This window comes from Chenopodium quinoa, unplaced genomic scaffold (genome assembly GCF_001683475.1).
Source record: "Chenopodium quinoa cultivar QQ74 unplaced genomic scaffold, ASM168347v1, whole genome shotgun sequence".
Lineage (NCBI taxonomy): Eukaryota > Viridiplantae > Streptophyta > Magnoliopsida > Caryophyllales > Amaranthaceae > Chenopodium > Chenopodium quinoa.
The window spans coordinates 479,099-492,322 of record NW_018744936.1 but is presented as its reverse complement, the minus strand read 5'-3'; the positions used below and the strand labels follow the sequence as shown (position 1 = coordinate 492,322).

The 13,224-nt window shown below is 37.6% G+C and overlaps 1 protein-coding gene across 5 annotated transcripts; it reads left to right on the top strand.

Moving 5' to 3' along the window:
• The first annotated feature begins 330 nt into the window (after positions 1-330).
• LOC110706187 (DNA-directed RNA polymerases II, IV and V subunit 11-like) lies at positions 331-3,638 on the top strand. 5 transcript variants are annotated; one of them, XR_002508264.1, is made up of 6 exons: positions 335-742; positions 844-933; positions 1,017-1,095; positions 1,699-1,746; positions 2,986-3,127; positions 3,341-3,638. XR_002508264.1 is itself a non-coding variant. In XM_021884084.1 (5 exons), the coding sequence occupies exons 1-5, from the start codon at positions 690-692 to the stop codon at positions 3,404-3,406; spliced, it is 330 nt and encodes a 109-aa protein (XP_021739776.1). In that variant the 5' UTR covers positions 331-689; the 3' UTR covers positions 3,407-3,636. The 5 variants fall into 5 exon arrangements, 4 of the variants coding, with proteins under 4 accessions (XP_021739776.1, XP_021739775.1, XP_021739778.1 ...); XM_021884084.1 differs by lacking the exon at positions 2,986-3,127 and having other exon boundaries at positions 331-742; positions 1,017-1,089; positions 3,341-3,636; XM_021884083.1 differs by lacking the exon at positions 2,986-3,127 and having other exon boundaries at positions 332-742; positions 3,341-3,635.
• The last annotated feature ends 9,586 nt before the right edge of the window (positions 3,639-13,224 follow it).

Genomic DNA, 13,224 nt, shown 5'->3' with positions numbered 1-13,224 from the left:
TAATTCCTCGAGAACTGTCAGGTTAATTTCTTTCATTTGGGATTCTCGCCTTTATGTTCTTGCCAGGTTCCTTCTTTTATCTTTAATTTCTGATTTTTAGTAGATTTTGTTATAAATTTTTTATCATATTGTTAGTATTTGGTTTGATTATTGGAAAATTAGTTAATTTTAAACTTGCAAATAAGTGTGCTTTTGGTTGTTTTGTTGGTTATGGTAATACAAATGTTATGGTATAGGTAATGACAGTAGATTACTATAGTTGGTGTTATAATGTCTAGTAACTGGTGCTTATAGACGATTCATGTTGGAATTGGTTAAGGGCGTTGCGTTTCTTTTTGGCGCGATAGAGCAAAATAGTATATTGATACTTTGGAAATGAGCATGGTTACTACTTATTGGTATATTACAATTTGGAAAAGTTGAACTATGTGTTTGGGGAATGGGGTGCAATGGGATTGGGGTCTTGATAGAAATTCTGTACGAGAACATGACACTTGAAGATGAAAATGATTTAATTCATTATGATTCTAGCTAAGCCTTGTCGAAAAAAAAGTGTATTGACTGTAATTTTATTTAAGGGACGGTATAGGATAAACGTACAAGGTTGATTAAAAATTATTGAAAATAAGTCGAATTTTAGAACAGAGTTGAACACAGTTCTTTGTTAGCATCAGAGAAGAGAGAGAAAGATGAATGCTCCTGATCGATATGAGAGATTCGTCGTTCCTGAAGGCGTCAAGAAGTAATTATCTCAATCTTTATCTTTTCCCACTTTGTTTTTTCAGTAATAATCACAATTTATTTATTTGTTATTAATTTGATAATTGCTGTTTTTTGTTTTAGGGTTTCGTATGAGAGAGATACGAAGATCATCAATGCTGCCTCTTTTACCATTGAGAGAGAAGACCACACCATTGGCAACATCCTCCGCATGTAATTAATTATTTTCCCAATTGCTAATTTCATAAACCCTAATTTGATCGATTTTGTTGATTGATTTTTTTGACATGGTATAGGCAATTGCATAGAGACCCAAATGTCCTTTTTGCCGGCTGCAAGCTTCCACACCCTCTTCAGTACAAAATTCTTGTTAGAGTCAGTTTTTTCTACTAGTATTACCGATTTATTATTTATTTTTTCTGCTTGGAGCTTAAATTTGAAGCTAATGTGGATAATTTACTTTTTTATGTTGTTATTATTAAGTTATTTAGCTCCTGTAGTATATTTTAGCGAATGTTTTCAGCTTAATGATTTATATGTAATGTTAGAGCCGAAATAAAGATGAGATATTTGATTCAAGGAGAATTATGAGCTCATGTACAATATGTGGATCTTAACCCCCAAGGTTGTCAAAGAGCGGAACTTGGGTTTGGCCAAGAGAATTATAGCAGTGGGAGTATTAGGGGTGCCCCATAAGATAATGATATTGGAGAATGCGGTTATTTTCTAATTATTGAGTTTATCGACAAGGCGTAATTCATTATGATTTAATTCATTATGATTCAAACTACAGCTTACCTCTTAATGTTGCCTTGATAACCCTTCAGGTACTTGTTAATTCATTACGATTCTGGCTAAGCAACATCTTGTTTTGAAAATGATTCTGAAAAGCAGCTCCTAGGATCTCTAAGGAAAGTACGTGTGTTTTCAAGCTTGCCTTTCAAGACTTGTCTAACTGATGAATGCTTAACTTTGCAGGAATTGAAAGATAAATATGTACTACTCCGCTTAGCACATCTCTATGAGGTAAAACCTCTGTTTGCCTTTGCCCTTAATTCTTCATTTACTTTCATTTGAATCAGACCAATTTTTATTTTTTTTAGCTCTCTTCCTTGCTGCCATCTCCTATAATATCTCTGAACATAAGTATCTCAAGTTTGCATACTGAGGTCTGCCAGTGTGGCCCTTATCTAAAGAGATGGGCAGACACTTAGAGCAACGATAACGCACACAAAAATCTTGAGAATATTAGATACACTCTTGAAGGTAGGGAAACTTTGACATCTACATTCGACCTATTGCAAAAGTTATAAATTTCTCTTGCACAAGAGATCATAAACCGGCTAGAAATATGGTGCACAACTGCAAATCAATATTGTTTTTGGACTTTCCCTTTGAAGTAGCAGTTAACTATTAAATCCTCCCACTGAACTGAATATTTCTGTATATCCAACCATTAAATCAATTCATTAAATGCAAAAAAGGGCATCCTCAGAATAGAATTAGAGTTAATATAGAGTTTCCAGGCTAGTCTGACATGATCCCCTAGCTTGGATACAGAGCATGATGTGATTAGATTATGAAGGGCTCTAAAGCGTATAATATAAGTAAACTATGAATGTAGGAAGTCTTCAATTTTCACAGTTACATATTTAAGGCCTTACTTTCTTCCAGAGGGCACCAATTGGAGGAAGTAAAGCTGCTGCATTTGATACTACCAAAAATAAAATCTGAAGCTTCTGCTCTGCATTCTATTCAAGTTGGTTTTTTAACAGGAAAAGATGATAAAAGACAATACAAAACAAATTAAAAGGGAAATTATATGTCTGCTTGGTTCCTACCAGATCTCGGTACTACTTCTATGCTGCAATCAAACCCACCATGGAAAGTATCACATTTACAGAAGCTGAAAAATCAGCGAAGGAAAATGTGAAAATCTTAACAGAATATGGAAAAGTAATGCAGAATAGTTCTGAATTAATATATATGTATAAAGAACATAAACATGAATGAACAAAGCAGACCTAAAAGATCTCAAAGCATCAACATCTAGCAACATGTGAATAATTATCCTCTATTATTGATCTTGACTTTATTGTTTGTTGTAGCCACTACATCCTCCGGGTATTTTTTTACTTCTTTTTTTTTCATTGAATTATATATGAGAAAAGAGGAATGATGGATGTTTATCTTCTTTTTTGATTCTGAATTCTTGAAATTGGATTGTGTTTTTATAAGGTTTTTGGGTTTCTTTGATATATGCAGGTTGTAGGCTTGTTGGCTTATGTTGTTCTATGTTGCTATCTGTGAGCTGCTGGGTGTTGTTTATACTATTGACAGTCCTGCTAGCTGCTTGCTGGTCTCTGTTTGGTTGTATGTGGGGCTGTTAGGTGCAGGCTACTGTCATGTAGGTTCTATTGGGCTGCCTAGTTGTTGTTGTTTTTTCTGCCTGTCTCTGCTGTTCTGAGCTGTTGTAGGGTTGAAAAAGGCATCCTGGTTTGGACTTGCTTTTCCCTGTTTGCTTCTAGTTTGTTACCTAGTTTTCGTTGCTGTCTTGTTCTGGTTTTGGCTGGTTAATGCTGCTATTGTTCCTTTTACTCCTGTTGTTCTGCACTGTCAGCTACTGTGCTGCTTTCTGCCTGGTGCCGTGCATGCTTGGTTCTGGCTGCTGATGCCGTTCTGCTGAGCTTGTTGATGTTGGGACAACTTGCTGTGTTGCTGGTCTCTACTGCTGCTGTTCACCTGCTGATGTTGGTCGCTTGCCTCTCAAAGATCGTAGTCGTTGTAGTTTTCTCAATTAATTTAATTAGTGAAATTTGATTTTGTAACTTTTCCCTTTAAGGGCAATAATGTACATATTTCGCATTATAATTATTATATATAAATGATACTTTAATTTTTTTATGTTAGCATATTTTAATTTGTACTGACTAATTATACATATATTATATTACCATCTCATCCCAACAAAAAAAAATATTGATCAATCCGTTGTAGTAGATACGTACTCCTATCATTGTATTAATTAGCTTCATCCGTTGCAATAGGTTCAATTTCATCATAATTATTAGTCAGTACTCTATTGCCACGGATAAGTTATGCCGCTGCAATAGGTATTGGTCTATTATCACGGATCATTGGTGTCGTGACATTAGGTGTCATATGCCGTTGCATTAGACCTATTGCAACGCCAGCATATGCCACGGTACATGGCCGTTGCATTAGGCCTAATGCCACGGATTTTGACGCCTAATGCAACGGATTTGGGGGTTGCAATAGATCAAAAATGTAGTAGTGTCCTTGTGGTTCGACTCTGAACTTGCCTCTAGGCTTGCTTAGTGGTTATTTAGGAATTTATAAATATTGTTTGATATTAGGAGGTAAGTCAACGACCTAACCCTCACCTACTTATCAAGTTTCACTTAAACTAACGCATATATTTAATATACCTCACTTTCCTAAGAAAATGATGATGCCTTATTTTGGCATAGCTCGTCAACGATTTTCGAAGTTTTAGCAAGTGTTATTTTAGAATGGTAATTTTAACTCAATTTACTTTGGGACTTAGGGTTTCTATGTTGGTTTGATTTAAGTGATTTTAACTAATCATTCAACATTAGAAATTCTGTAGGCATGCATCTAAATATTAAGATATAAGCAAATAAATAGACAAATGAATGCATAGTGAAATAATATGGCCCCTTGAAAATTTACCTTGAAGCATCCAATCTTCAATCCTCATGGACACCTTGGCCCCTTTAGCTCCGTCTTCAAAGAAATGTCGTCCTTTGAATTCAAAATTATGAATGCAAGTATTAGAACTATGAATTAATCTAAAATAAATAAGTACAAAAATACTTAACGGCACGCAATCTGTATTTAGATTTACAAAAATACTTAATGGATCGCTGTCCATAATTTCTATCCTAGTTGGGCTATACTAGTCACTTTTTGTAAAAACCTGCATAAGAACATTCCTAATATTCCGTTCACCATCACTTATAAAATTAGTGGCCCATGCAATTGTTACAAGTAATACAAGCAATAACATAAAGCCATGTATCGATAAAAACGCGTACTAGTTACTAACTTAGGTCGTTAATCTCATAAACAAGCCTAATTAAACTTGTCGAGTTATTTAAGCAATTATGTGATAAAACGCACTTACTAATCATACAAAATTCTTTAGACGCTCAAAACCGATTAATGGCGCTCCCACTAAAACCCGCATCCATATTAATTAAATTAATCGAATTAAATTTAATTAAACGAATTAAGTCAACTTTGTTAAAAATACGTAATTCGGTGAAAACCCCGGGTCGTGCCTCGTTTTTATCAAAACCAGGGCACTAGCCTTGGCTATTCCTTGCCACACATGTATAATAGCGCACACCTAGCCGCACATTCACACACGCGGTCGCACAACACGCCTAGCATGCTTGCGGGTTACTTGTGCTGGTAGCGTGCTTGTGTGTGTGCTATGCTAGCTGTAGGTGTTGCCCAACAGCCTTACACTTGAGGCATCACCACACATGCCCCCTTCGCTGCACTTCTCACGTACACACGAGCACCACCCTCAATAGCAGCATTCATATGGGTTGCGCGAGTTGCCCCTGCTGACTAAGAGGTGCAATTGAGGCTCCAAGCCTTAATTTCTTGCAAGTTTCAGGATTTTTAATCCCGAAAAATTCTTGTGACATTATTTAATTCCAAATCCAATTTTGAATATAAATTTGAGCATTTTGAATTAACTTTAAATCCAACTAAAATTAATCCATGTAGGTGCAACATATTTGAACATCCAACATAAACCAAGTCACTTAAAACAATCCAATTGCATATTTAAATAAGTTTAAGTTTTTGTGGAATTTTGAGCACTCCAAATTAATAATCCAAAAATTACCAATTCCATGCATTAAAAGGAGTATAAGTGCAGAAGATTAAACATGAAATCACTCACATAATCAACATACATATGCCATAATTAATTTAGGTCTAAAGATTTAAAACTTTCTCATTCCAAACAAAAAAAAAACCCTTTGTAAAACACGTTTCTAGGTGGATTTTGGCTTTTGGAAGCCCTTTTTTTAACACTTTGGGGATAAAGAATGCATTTTCCAACCAAAATTCACTACTTTTTCGTCAAGATCTAGGTTTGTTAGCATAATTAAGCAATAATCCGATTTTATCCAATAAAACCGAAACCCTAATCTAATTAGGTGCTAATCTAGATTTTAAATCCCCTTAATTAATTTAGTCGTAAAAATTAAACACCGTGCGAAAACCAAACCCCGCCCCGAACCCATGCATAATTAATATGAAAAAACAAAACATAAATACATAATCACATAATTAAGAAGATAAGGAATTATAACCTAGATGTGTGCTTGACCTCCTCACAGGCAAGAACCTCGGACACCTCGGTTACGACTATGGAGCAAGAACCACAATTGCAGTTCCTCACACAGTATCCACCCACGCACCCAAACGCAGCTAGACTAATTACAACACAACTTAAGAGATTTTATACTCGAAGGTATTCTCACAATTAGGCGGAGATCCCTAAGAGTCCAACTCTTTTACAATTCATGTCAATAAACTAGGGAAGGGGTAGTTGAGGACCACAAGGTCCCCTTTCTCCCCAAGCAAACCGGGCACCCTATCATCGCAGGCTAACTAGCTGCCTTGCCTAGGGCACGTTGAAAGGCGCGCCTAGTTGGCGGCCTGGTTCTTGGTTGGGCCTGGCAGCAAGCCCGTGCTGTTGTTGCCCCGTAAAAAGGCCTTGCACGCATTAGCAAGTTGTTGTGCATGCGGGTGCTTTGGCCACTAGCGAAGCTCATCATGCCTTGCTAGCTGCTTGTGTTGCTTGAAAAGAATGGTGTCCTTCCAACAAGTGTATTACTCCGATAAAGGGTTCAGAATTATTAGAAAGAAAATTCTTCAGTAAGGTCAAGTGATCAGAATACCTAGGTGGAGGCCGCTTCCGATCAGTAACATTAATGTGTAATTAATATTAAAGCTTAATCTTGACTGAACCCTTCGGGTCACACCCAATCGAGTAACCGATCCGAATCAACGAATCAATTCGAAGGATTAGATAAGTCATTAGAGTATTACGAACAAAGACGTCAGATATCAAGCTTAGAGCATCGAGGACGAGCGTCCCAAGTCGAGTCAAATTTCAGAATTCAACGAGACGGGAAATCAAACAAGCGACAAGTTAAAGCTAAGCTGTAGCCTCGCATTTGCCTAGCAATGCGAGTTCTAGGCTAGCTCAAGATGCCATGGCAATCACTAGGCATACCGAAAGAATTCTAGCAAGGTTGGTGCACAAGGCCGCAAGCATACTAGCAATTAGCGCATGCTAGTGTGCTAGTGTGCTGAGCCACACACCCAACTACATCATCGCTAGATCAAGCACAGCAGAAGTGCGCTATGCGTACTGTGCTATGGAGATGTGTGCTAGCATAGAAGCATCACGCATCGCAGCCTCCCGTACACAGCCATGCATCGCAGCATCACTTAGCATCACAGTGTGATATATGCTGTGGCTGTGCATGCTATGTGCTGAGGCTAAGCGTGCTTGTGTACTGGGCAGCGCCTAGCACAAGAATCAGTTGCCAGGCAGCGCCTAGCGTACACCACATAGCAGTAGCAGCCCGCATTGCATGCGTGGCTTACTAACTGCATGCATGCGTATGCGGACTAGCTAGCCAGCCCAGCCAAGGTGCTAGGCGCTAGCTAGGTAGCCTTGGAAACTAAGGCAGGCTGGCTACAAGCTTTGCATGGGCTGCTCTTGAGTTTTGGTGGGGACCGATGCTTGGTGGCCTTGCTTGGGGATCAAAGGGATTTTTGGTCCCCCCTTAGTGGTCCTCATGCCTATTGTAGCTTGTTGATTGAATAGAATTTTATTTTGTTTTTGATTAAAATAAAATAGAGGAAAATGCAAATCTCCCACATTGATGGGAGAATGGAGATCAAGTCTCCATTCCCTATAAATACCTAAGTTTTGGGTTTTTGGAAGAACACTTGAGTTGAACTCAATAAGGCATCTCCCTATAGGTGGGAAAACCTTTAAGTTCGTAATACTCAATTTTTTTCTTGGTCTTGCCCCGACTAACCATCGGGGTAGAGGCCGTTCAGGTTGGGTCTCGAGGGTGGACTCCATCAGAGGCTTTCGCGCTTGCGGAGCTAAGGCTTTGAAGTCCAAGCTCTATGGAAGCAAAGCACGCGTCGAGGGTAAGAATGTCTTTTCTCTTTCTCTCTCTTATGTTGTTAATTATGTGATTAAATATTTAGTTGCTTTAATTAGTGAGCGGGTCTTGGGCGGGTTTCTCTTCCGCATAGCGTTGGATGCTACAAAACCCAACATTGCTACCGCCGTTAGCTCTTATGGCTTCTCGGGCAGCATGCCTTGCTTGTGCAAATGTGCGGCCTGGAAGTGTAGATAACTGATTGTGTCTCCCCAAAACCAAACCAAGTGATGAGTACCTTTCACGTTTTGATTGATGAGTTTAGTAAAAAGTTGAAGAGTCTCGCAAAGTTTTCTTAAGCCTTGACCATGTTTCTAACCTTACCCAAAATGTTTTTAATCAAAATTATTTATTTCGTGTCTTTAAACCAAAAATCATTTATTTCGTGACCTTAAAATCATTCATTTCGTGTCCAATTCATAAAAACGTCCAAACCAGACTATTTTGGTCCATAATCCCAGTCCAATTATAGCTTAGTTTGATGGGGTTTGAAAAGAGATCCAACGATATATTATAAGCCCAAATTCGACTTAAAACGAAAAAGTTATGGTCCAAATACTAAACTGAGCCCAAACCGAGCCCAGATCTAACTTAGCCAAGGCCCAATGATTTTATGGGGTCCAAATACTTTATTTAGGCCCTATATGATCATATTTCCAGTCCTAAATCAATTAGGATACTTTTAGAAGTTTCTAGATGGTTCTTGTTTATCCTTTCCGAAAAGATAAAGATCGTAGAGTTCCAGATCAAATAAAACTTCTCATATAATAATCCTTATCCTGTTTAAATTCAAAGATGTTCGGATATATATTTCACGATCATAATTCCATTAGAAATCAAACTGTGTACGAATTCAATACCCTTTAAAACCATCGTGCATCACCAAAACTGACACGCCACATCAGCAATGTTGGGGCGCAACAGAAGCCAACGTGGTGCGACAACCCTATCGTGCCGTGCCAAAAAGTGTTTTATTTTGTTAGAATTCTAATCTTCTTTTATTGTTCAGACTCTTTTTTTCTATAAATAGAGGTTGTTTTCCCCCGTTTTCAAATCAGCAAGAACCATGGACAATTACCATCAACAGCCATCATTAATTCTCATTCTTAAACACCCATGTTCTTAGCCTTAGCCTAAACACTTCCTTGATACTCTCCTAAATCAGCCACAATGCCTCCTTCGCGACATTCAAATACTCCAAATCATACACGACGTTGCCTTCGACCTCAACGTGAAAGGTTGATAGTTTTGATGGTTTGGTCCCTAATCTATATTTCAATTCTTAATTAATTTAGTTTATTCTTTTCTTATTTGATTTTCTCTTTCTTAAATCTTACTGATGCGTGTATTGTTTTAATAGCAAGAAAGTCGAGGCATCGAAGTAAGTAATCTAATTACTTAAGTATTCTTTCGATTTTGGAGTAGAAATCATGCTTAGGATGTTATTTTGATTTCTAGTCCTATGTTTAGGATGTTGATTTTGATTGCTAGTATCATGTTTAGGACAATGCTTTGATCTTGTTATTAGTGATATGCTAGGATTTGTGATTAATCCGTTTACTATCATGCCTAAGATCTTACTACTCACGATGATATGATGATGATTGTTATATTAACCACATGTTGCTTGATTATTCATGATTTATTGTTATTGCTTGATCATGCCTCGTTTTTGCTGGTTTAAAGGAAATTTATATTTAAAATCACACCTAATGAGATAATTAATAATTGGATTTAGGCTTAATTTGATTTTAATTTAGGTGATCACCAATATTAGAATTGATTGTGCATTGATAATCAACTAATGTAGATTAAATAGGTTTAGGATTACTTTGATGTATGTATGTTAATCGAAAAACGCGCATGAATAACATAAGAATTAAGTAAAGGCTTATTTAGGGCGGGTTTGACTTCTCTTAGGTCAATTTTGTACCACAATCCCCAACCATCTGGTCATGGTTTCAGACCACTATGAAGTTAGCAGTCTCTATGATTGTGAATGGGGTGTAACCTTCACACCCGTGAACGGTGTCCAAGTTTCTTTTCCTTGGAGTGCCACCATTCTTAAAAACATGACCCAGAGTAGTGTGAATAGGTGAAAAATTCCCTATAGTTTTTTGGCAACTCCACTAGGGAGGATTTCTAAATTGATTCCTAATTTGTTTAGATATTGATTTACACTGCATGAGTAAACGTGACTTGAATGATTCTTGATATTCATGTGCGTAATTTTTATTAACATTGTGGCATAAGAATAAAAAGGAATACATTGGAATGACAATCCATAATGCGTCAAAACATAAGACATACTTGTAGGAAAGGCTGAAAATATATTTCACAACTAAAATAAAAAAGATGCTGCGAAAAATCGGAAAAAACATCAAAAACCAAAACTAGCGCGAAACGTCAGACCTGTCGTGTGGCGACAATGACAAACGCCGGACGACAATCCTGTCACCGGACGTTAGTCCCTACCGACCAACGACAGTGTTTGGTGATTTTGCACTAGCCTTCTGTCTTCGCGTATTGCCTGGTTTTAACACCGTTTCGACGATTTTACTTCTTGATTATGTTTTTTTCGACCTTTCCGAACTCATATGTGTTTTACATATGGTTTTAGCCCTTGGGAATTCAAGCTTCGTCCACTCTAATAAATGCTCCGTGCAATAATGGGTGCATCCAAGTTTGTGAATTCACCAAATCATGGAGTTGAGTTTAACTCGAGGGGTCTCGTCCATCGTGCATATCCTTCTACGGTAAGGCTTCTGCGCAATGCATCCAGACTCTTAACCATGGACCCTCTTGGACACTAAAATCATTAACCTTAGAGAACTAGAGCAATGGTTAGTTGGCAAACTCATTGCATCATGTTGTGATTACTTGACTACTTGTGCATAGCCTATTTGTGATTAAACTAACACTTTTTTCACACCATCACCATGTCTTAGGTCCATGCATGAGTCTTTTTTTCTTTCATTCCAGTTGAAGGTCCATCCTATTCCCAAAAATTTCTATATTTTTCCACAAATACATCCCACCCCTTTACATAACTTTCCATACATTACATACCTTACCATATATACACTTTCTTTCTTAAACACTTTCCACACTCACATACTTTCTCTAATACACATATACTTTCCGACATACTTTCCTCCTACATGTTTTCCCCATGCATATCATGATCCCTCGTACACTATGATCTTTTAAGAATTACCTTATTTATGCATGTCAAATTGAATTCGAGTCATGTGACTAACAAGAAGTGTCCATGGCCAAGTGATGATAAACACAAAGCACGAGGCAAGCTTCAACGAAAAGATTTCATAATTATTTTCTTATTCTTGTCTTTATTTCTCCAATAAGTCTAGCATAGGCATCCCCCACCATTTCTTCTTATGTGTTTACATTACCCTTTCCATTTAAATGAAATGAGCATTTTATTTCCTTTCATATGATCATTGCATTGCATTGCATTTCATTTTGGGAAAAAAAACCAAACTAAACACAAGGTATACCAATAATTTTAAGCACCCCTTGTAGCCACATCATATCACCTTTACCCTTTCAAATATTCAAATCTCTTTTAATCGATAAACCACTTTGAGCTTTGTCTAACGATTGGTCTTTCTTTTTTAAACCCACATCTACCTAACCTTGGATGGGACGGTGTTCAACTTATGAAATATTCAAAGAAAAAGCTTGAGTGATTTTTACCAAAGTTAACTTCGAAAGTTCAAAAAGCAAAAAGCAATAAAAGTGTGCAAAAGGACAAGTGTTCCAATGTCTTTGATATGAACATGTCTCGGATTACGTCTCTTATCAAGTGCTTGGCACCGTGCCTGAGAAACGTGAATGCCAAGTGAGTGATAGACCACATGATCGGGATTGTCCACACTTATCCAAAGAAGATTCAAATACAAATCTCAAATGCAAAAAATGTAAACAAGTTCAAAAGTGAGAAACCTCAAGCATACAAATACCAAGATTCAAATACAAGGTTGCACACCTTGGGGGCTTATTTTCGGTCTTGAGCCTTTATCCCTTCTTCTTCAACTTTTTGTCCTAAACCCATTACAACCCTTGAAAGACCACCCTTAAGGTGTACACACACTTGTGCGAGGTTCGTCTAGAGCTACGTCGGCCTGATTCCTAACGGATACGTAGATAACCTCACACCGGGGTGTGGCCGTAATAAAAATGCTTTCACTCATATTCACATCATTATTATATGCTCATCCCTATCCATTTAGAGCTTTACTCAGGTGCTTAATCCCTATTTCATTAGCCTACCCAGCCTAAGAGTCACTATCATTTGGTTCTTCTCAAAATATCTTTCTTCACCCTTAGCCTTTGCAGCCTAACCTTAGTGTCACTCTCACACACATCACAAATACATAGCTGAATAATCATTCCCTTAGGAACCCTATGTCATGAAATCCTGATACAAATTTAAAGCATGCCTTGCCATCTTAGAATAACTCATTATCATAACCACCATCGCATCACTAAGTATGAGGTACTTAGCCTCTGAGCCTAAGTTACCCGAATACTTTCACTACCGAATCATCAATCCTTGCACCATGAGATACAACGATTAATGCATACACTTGATTGAGCTCATTCAACATGCACCATTACTCGATTTATTCTTTTCATCTTTTTTTCCTTTTGGGGAAGTTTAAAAAAACTTTGTTTTCCACCAACACCAACATTTCATCCTTTTTCATGTTTTTTTTGGGAGAAAGTCAGTACCCTCCACAAAAATGACGGAAAATTTTTGCTTTTCTGCATTTTCGAGTTACACGAGCACAATCACAACACAATGCACACATGAGTCATGTCGTGTCACCACATCGAGTTGAGTTTACATACACGAGTCGTACCACGACATACACATTAAGTCATATCACATCGAGTTGAGTATGCACACACGAGTCATGATGTGTCGAAACACATCGAATCGATTTGAGTACATTGAGTCATACACAATGAGTCAAGTACATAAAGTCTTGGGTCAACCCCAAGAAAACCACCAGCAAAGTCCTTTGGCAATATTTGATTTTAGAGGATACACCAATTCATCGAAGCTTCTGTTTGCAGCCGATCGAACACTCTCACCATCCGTCACTAGTTCATTGAAGCTTCTATTCGTAGCTAATCAAACTCTCTCACCATTTCCTTTTTAAAGCTCTTTTGCTCAGAGATGCATGGGCATTTCTTTTAAAGCCCATTGTTCAGAGACACGTGG